The sequence below is a fragment of the Pristiophorus japonicus genome, chromosome 3 (genome assembly GCF_044704955.1).
Source record: "Pristiophorus japonicus isolate sPriJap1 chromosome 3, sPriJap1.hap1, whole genome shotgun sequence".
Taxonomy (NCBI): domain Eukaryota; kingdom Metazoa; phylum Chordata; class Chondrichthyes; family Pristiophoridae; genus Pristiophorus; species Pristiophorus japonicus.
Window position 1 is genome coordinate 251066608 of NC_091979.1, and position 6840 is coordinate 251073447.

Genomic DNA, 6840 nt, shown 5'->3' on the forward strand with positions numbered 1-6840 from the left:
AATTGGCTGGCTAACAGAAAGCAGAGTTGGGATAAATGGGTCCTTTTCAGGTTGGAAATCGGTGGTTAGTGGTGTGCCACAGGGATCAGTGCTGGGACCACAACTGTTTACAATATACATAGATGACCTGGAGGAGGGGACCGAGTGTAGTGTAACAAAATTTGCAGACGACACAAAGATTAGTGGGGAAGCGGGTTGTGTAGAGGACACAGAGACTGCAAAGAGATTTAGATAGGTTAAGCGAATGGGCTAAGGTTTGGCAGATGGAATACAATGTAGGAAAATGTGAGGTCATCCACCTTGGGGGGAAAAAAAAACAGTAAAAGGGAATATTATTTGAATGGGGAGAAATTACAACATGCTGCGGTGCAGAGGGACCTGGGGGTCCTTGTGCATGAATCCCAAAAAGTTAGTTTGCAGGTACAACAGGTAATCAGGAAGGCGAATGAAATGTTGGCCTTCATTGCAAGAGGGATGGAGTACAAAAGCAGGGAGGTCCTGCTGCAACTGTACAGGGTATTGGTGAGGCCGCACCTGGAGTACTGCGTGCAGTTTTGGTCACCTTACTTAAGGAAGGGGGTACAGAGACGATTCACTCGGCTGATTCCGGAGATGAGGGGGTTACCTTATGATGATAGATTGAGTAGACTGGGTCTTTACTCGTTGGAGTTCAGAAGGATGAGGGGTGATCTTATAGAAACATTTAAAATAATGAAAGGGATAGACAAGATAGAGGCAGAGAGGTTGTTTCTACTGGTCGGGGAGACTAGAACTAGGGGGCACAGCCTCAAAATACGGGGGAGCCAATTTAAAACCGAGTTGAGAAGGAATTTCTTCTCCCAGAGGGTTGTGAATCTGTGGAATTCTCTGCCCAGGGAAGCAGTTGAGGCTAGCTCATTGAATGTATTCAAATCACAGATAGATAAATTTTTAACCAATAAGGGAATTAAGGGGTATGGGGAGCGGGCTGGTAAGTGGAGCTGAGTCCACAGCCAGATCAGCCATGATCTTTTTGAATGGCGGAGCAGGCTCGAGGGGCTAGATGGCCTACTCCTGTTCCTAATTCTTATGTTCTTATATTCTTATTAAAAAAGTCAATAAAGAAAAGATTGAAAGCAGTTGAAATGAGCCAAATATCCTTGTAAACATGAGGGGCTGGATTTTCCGGTCCTTCCCGGAGTGGCGAGAAATGGGGAGGCGAGGTCTCCTGCGTCTGTTCGCGATCCTCGGGTTGGGCTTTGTGGCGGCGCTTAGCAGCACCGCCGGGAAGAGCTACGCTGGGTGTGCAACGCATCTCGTTGTGACACCGTCCGAGTTTTGACTCGGACCCGACTCGCATGCCTGGAATCGCGCCTCTCAATGACTGCCTGGGAAACCAGAGCGGTCCAGCCATGCTGGCGGCAGTGAGGACGGTGAAGTGCCATTAAGGTAAATGCGAGTGTTCTTTTAATTTCATTAGGGATTTGTGGCGTGGGCAATGTTTTGGGAATGTTTTTGTGTTTTTTTTTAAAGTCTCTTTCCCCCCCCCCAGGCCTCGCTTGGAGCACAAACGGCCTGGCACTTTAGTTTGCAAGTTTCCTATTTTTGTGCCTCGAAATTTCTACAATACCTCCCTTCGCGTTGCGCCCCCTGACGCAGGGCCCAGATGCCCAAACTTCCTTACTAAAGCGCAACCTATTTCCAGCCGTTAACTTTCCTGCCCCGCCGCCTTTTTTGCCCCGAAAACAGAAAAGCCTAAAATCCAGCACGAGGATTTATTAACTTGTTAAATAAAGATGTATCTTCAGTATAATAAGTGACAACTGAGAGTGTCTGAGTGGCACACAGGAATATTTCTTATGTGCCTTCTGTGGATTCGCAAACAATTTTGTATCCTATTACAATCATATTTGTGTTCAATAGGAAAAATGATGTGATGAATCTTTTGGAGAGTGCTGGGTTTTCCAGAAGCAATCCTTACTACATTGTCAAGCAAGGAAAGGTAATTGAATCTCGAAATGCAAATGGTATTTCCTTAAAAACGGGCTTCTACTGGATTTTCAGCACTACATTGAAAAATCCTTTTCAAATTAACCGATAATTCAGTTTTTAATAGTAAATTCCCACTTTGCTAAATTTGAACTTTTTTTAAAGTGCAAAAATTGAGTTATCAGGTGTGGACCAGATTTGACTTCAGAGAATCAACTTTGTTAGAATGTGAAGCAGAAATTAACATTAAACTTTTGTAAGAAAGTTGAAACATTCTGAATTTTGCAATGGTTTTGGTTGCAGGTTCCCATCTTATTCAATTGGTATAGGCTCCTGGGCACTCTAACTTGTGGCTCCATGTGTGTTTGCACCATTTTTTTGTTACTAAAAAAAATTCAATTATATTTGGAATCAAGTCTTGCCATGCAGCAAATTTGCAGTTTTGAATTGAATTTAATTTCTAAATAACTCTGGCTGCTGAATTGGTTGCCAAATATTAGGCCTAGTCGTTTAGATTTAGTATGGTTGCAGCAGCATGCTGTGCTGTAGAGTGGTAGGATGTAGATTTGTGATAACCCTCAATAAGGTCCCCTTTTAGTTGTCTCCAATCCGAAGGAGTATCTCGGGGGTTACAAAAAGTGGGTGATTTACAGATGGGTCAAATTCAATACGGATAAGTTTGAAGTACTGCACATTGGAAGAAAAAAATACAGACTTGGTGCAGTCGATTTTTAACCTGCCAAAATTAATGTTAACAGGGCAATAATGGTCTCAAAATGGGGTTGGTGGACTTGACGTTCCATTAACCCCCGAAGGGAGGCCCGTTGGCACTTTCGCAGGGGCCTATCACTGGGCGGCCAAAGGACCCACCTGTTTCATGTGGCAGGCTCCTTTTAATATGCAAATGGGAGTCCTGTGATGTACATGGGATGCAGACTGCTATTTTAGGATCGAAAGTACGCAATGCTCGCTCCAATCAGTTTCACCGGAAATGGAGTGGAGGCCCAGGAATTGCAAGTTTCATATTATCATTGTGGGGCAACCAGGAGCAGGAATGCTCCTCTGGACCCCACAAAAGTAGTGTGGGCCACTGCTGACCTTGGCCTGACCAGCTGCTCCCTCCCCTTCCCAGAACCTCCCTGCAGCTGCCACTGGTGTTGGCTGATATTCTTGTGGCCCAAAACTGGTGAGTTGCCACGGGATGACTGTTTGGCATCCGCAGCTCGCCGATTGGGATCAAATGCAACCCAGTCTTCAAAATTGCGGTGGCCTTTTTGCCTCTAGGTTGGGAGGCCATGTGCCGCACGCCACTGGTTGACCGCCTGAAAGTTGAAACCAACCTGAATGAATGGTATCCAGATAGCAACGGTGAAGTTGAAAGAGATCTAGGGACATTAATAGACTTGGTGCTTATAATGTTCTGTCACTACAGAGCAGCAGCAACTAAACAAACATGTTTTCTGGCTCGTTTTGATGACTCAACCCACTTGCACACCTCGACTCCATTGTGAACGGATTGAGCCATCTGCGAGCATTGTGTGAAGCTTGCTCTCATTAATGTGAGGGTGAATGCAGTTTTGAGTGTTGCAGCTGGCAGGACTATTTTACAGGCTGAATCCTTTTTCTATATGAAAATGAACGCAAGTCAGATAACAAAAATAGTCTAAATTGAGAGAGTTTCATGTGACAGCTGTGATTCAGGTAGCAGAGGATTATGGCAACTCCTAGTAATTCATGTACCGGAGCTGTAAAAAAATAAGCGTTGTTTGACCAAATTGGTGAGCTAATTGACGAGAAAAGGCTAAGCACCCATTGAAGCTCATCCTTCCAGTGCTATGCCTCTCAAACCTTGGTCAAATACTTTAATTCCTGGGCAATCCATCACACTGAGGCAGGTTTGGCGTCCCATAGTGAGCCTCGCCCAAGTGTTTGAGAGCCACTGCTTGAGCAAATTAACTTGCCCATCGTGCCATCTAATTGTATTTTGAATAATCCCAGTGCTTTTACCTTTATCGTTTTGCTTGGTAGATTGTTCCACATCATTCCTTGTAAAGACATGTTTGGGGTGCGACAAGTATCAATTTGTTATAAATGCCAACCTAGAAAACACTTTAAACGTTAATGATCAGCCTGAGTTTAGGTCATGGTGACAATAAGAGTTAAATTCTGTTTTATTGCGTGGGATTTTCACCAGTGTTTTGAGGATCGCATTTCACAATTGGGATTCTGTTTGTAATGAATGAAACCGACAGCCTTTCCTATGACGTGAAAACAAGTAGTTATACTGAGAATACAGGTATGCAGTGGTGGATGTAAAAAAAAAAATTGTAAAAGGGGATGAGAGGACTTGAGATGCATGGTTTAATACTTAGGGTCCAAGTTTCCGCCCTCTAAGAATGACGCACCTCCATAAGGTGCGCCGATTTTCTGGAATAAAAAGGGTGTCGAAAACTTACCTTGTGACTCTGCGAGCTCCTCAGGGTGTCTTCGTGCTCGGCGTGGCGCAGCACAAGGGGTCGGGCGCGGAGCCAGGTCCTGGCGCTGAAACAGTGCTGGGACCTCTGCACTTGCACGCTAGAGTGTGCGCACATGTGCATTAGCTCCTCGCCCACGAGGCTGTGTGGGAGGGGCCCGAAGTACACCGCCCCTAGCCCTGGCCGAATGGGCTCACCAGGCAAAGATCGGACGCTGGCCATCCGTTCAGCACCCGCTCCCTCCCGTTCAGCACTCGCGCCCTCCCTCCCCCCCGTTCAGCCATTCCCCCGCTCCCTCCACATCCTCGGCAGGCCCGCACGCCCGTCATCTTGCTGGGGGTGGGCCCTGCCCTAAGTTTTCGGCGCGGCCAGGCATCTGGGCCCGTTAAGCACCCCCCCCTTCCTCTTCCCCCCCTCCCCCTCCTCTTCCCCCCCTCCCCCTCCCTCTTCCCCCCCCCCCCCCCTCCCCCTCCTCTTCCCCCCCCCCCCTCCCCCTCCTCTTCCCCCCCCTCCCCCTCCTCTTCCCCCCCCTCCCCCTCCTCTTCCCCCCCCTCCCCCTCCTCTTCCCCCCCTCCCCCTCCTCTTCCCCCCCTCCCCCTCCTCTTCCCCCCCCATCTCCTCTTTCCCCCCCTCGCCCTTCTCTTCCCCCCCCTTCTCTTCCCCCCCCCTTCTCTTCCCCCCCCCCTCCTCTTCCCCCCCCCCTCCTCTTCCCCCCCCCCTCCTCTTCCCCCCCCCCTCCTCTTCCCCCCCCCCTCCTCTTCCCCCCCCTCCTCTTCCCCCCCCCCTCCTCTTCCCCCCCCCTCCTCTTCCCCCCCCTCCTCTTCCCCCCCTCCTCTTCCCCCCCATCTCTTCCCCCCCATCTCTTCCCCCCCATCTCTTCCCCCCATCTCTTCCCCCCATCTCTTCCCGCCATCTCTTCCCCCCCATCTCTTCCCCCCCACCTCTTCCCCCCCATCTCTTCCCCCCTCCTCTTCGCCCCCTGCTCTTCCCCCCTCCCCCTCCTCTTCCCACCTCCCCTTCCTCTTCCCCCCCTCCCCCTCCTTTTACCCCTCTTCCCCCCCCTCCTCTTCCCCCTCCTCTTCCCCCCCCCTCTTCCCCCCCATCTCTTCCCCCCCTCCTCTTCCCCCCCCTCCTCTTCCCCCCCCTCCTCTTCCCCCCCCCCCGCCTCTTCCCCCCCCTCCTCCTCTTTCCCCCCTCCCCCTCTTTCCCCCCTCCCCCTCCTCTTCCCACCCCCTCCTCCTCTTCCCCCCTCCCCCTCCTCTTTCCCCCCTCCCCCTCCTCTTCCCCTCCCCCTCCTCTTTCCCCCCTCCCCCTCCTCTTCCCCCCCTCCCCCTCCTCTTCCCCCCTCCCCCTCCTCTTTCCCCCCTCCCCCTCCTCTTTCCCCCTCCCCCTCCTCTTTCCCCCCCTCCCCCTCCTCTTTCCCCCCTCCCCCTCCTCTTTCCCCCTCCCCCTCCTCTTTCCCCCCCTCCCCCTCCCTTTCCCCCCTCCCCCTCCTCTTTCCCCCCTCCCCCTCCTCTTTCCCCCCTCCCCCTCCTCTTTCCCCCCTCCCCCTCCTCTTCCCCCCTCCCCCTCCTCTTTCCCCCCTCCCCCTCCTCTTTCCCCCCTCCCCCTCCTCTTTCCCCCTCCCCCTCCTCTATCCCCCCTCCCCCTCCTCTTTCCCCCCTCCCCCTCCTCTTTCCCCCCTCCCCCTCCTCTTTCCCCCCTCCCCCTCCTCTTTCCCCCCTCCCCCTCCTCTTTCCCCCCTCCCCCTCCTCTTTCCCCCCTCCCCCTCCTCTTTCCCCCCTCCCCCTCCTCTTTCCCCCCTCCCCCTCCTCTTTCCCCCCCTCCCCCTCCTCTTTCCCCCCTCCCCCTCCTCTTTCCCCCTCCCCCTCCTCTTTCGCCCCCTCCCCCTCCTCTTTCGCCCCCCTCGCCGTTCTCTTCCCCTCCCTCCCCCCTCCTCTTCCTCCCTCCCCCCTCCTCTTCCTCCCTCCCCCCTCCCTTCCCCCCTCCCTTCCCCCCCTCCTCTTCCCCCTCCTCTTCCCCACCCCCTCTTCCCACCCCCTCCTCTTCCCCCCCCACCCCCTCCTCTTCCCCCCCATCTCTTCCCCCCCCCTCCTCTTTCCCCCGCCTCCTCTTCCCCTCCCCCTCCTCTTCCCCTCCCCCTCCCTCCCCCTCCTCTTCCCCCTCCTCTTCCCCCCCATCTCCCCCCCTCCTCTTCCCCCCTCCTCTTCCCCCCTCCTCTTCCCCCCTCCTCTTCCCCCCCTCCTCTTTCCCTCCCCCTCCTCTTCCCCCCTCCTCTTCCCGCCTCCTCTTCCCCCCCCCCTCTTCCCCCCCTCTTCCCCCCCATCTCTTCCCCCCCATCTCTTCCCCCCATCTCTTCCCCCCTCCTCTTCACCCCTCCTCTTCCCCCCTCCTCTTC

At 53.4% G+C, this 6840-nt stretch overlaps 1 protein-coding gene across 2 annotated transcripts in view; it reads left to right on the top strand.

Moving 5' to 3' along the window:
* Positions 1-6840, top strand: part of smc3 (structural maintenance of chromosomes 3) — a 134167-nt gene that overhangs the window by 36561 nt on the left and 90766 nt on the right. For both annotated transcript variants that reach the window (XM_070876534.1, XM_070876535.1), the window contains one exon: positions 1903-1981. In XM_070876534.1, the coding sequence (XP_070732635.1) occupies positions 1903-1981 (79 nt within the window). The remainder of the gene's footprint in view (positions 1-1902; positions 1982-6840) is intronic.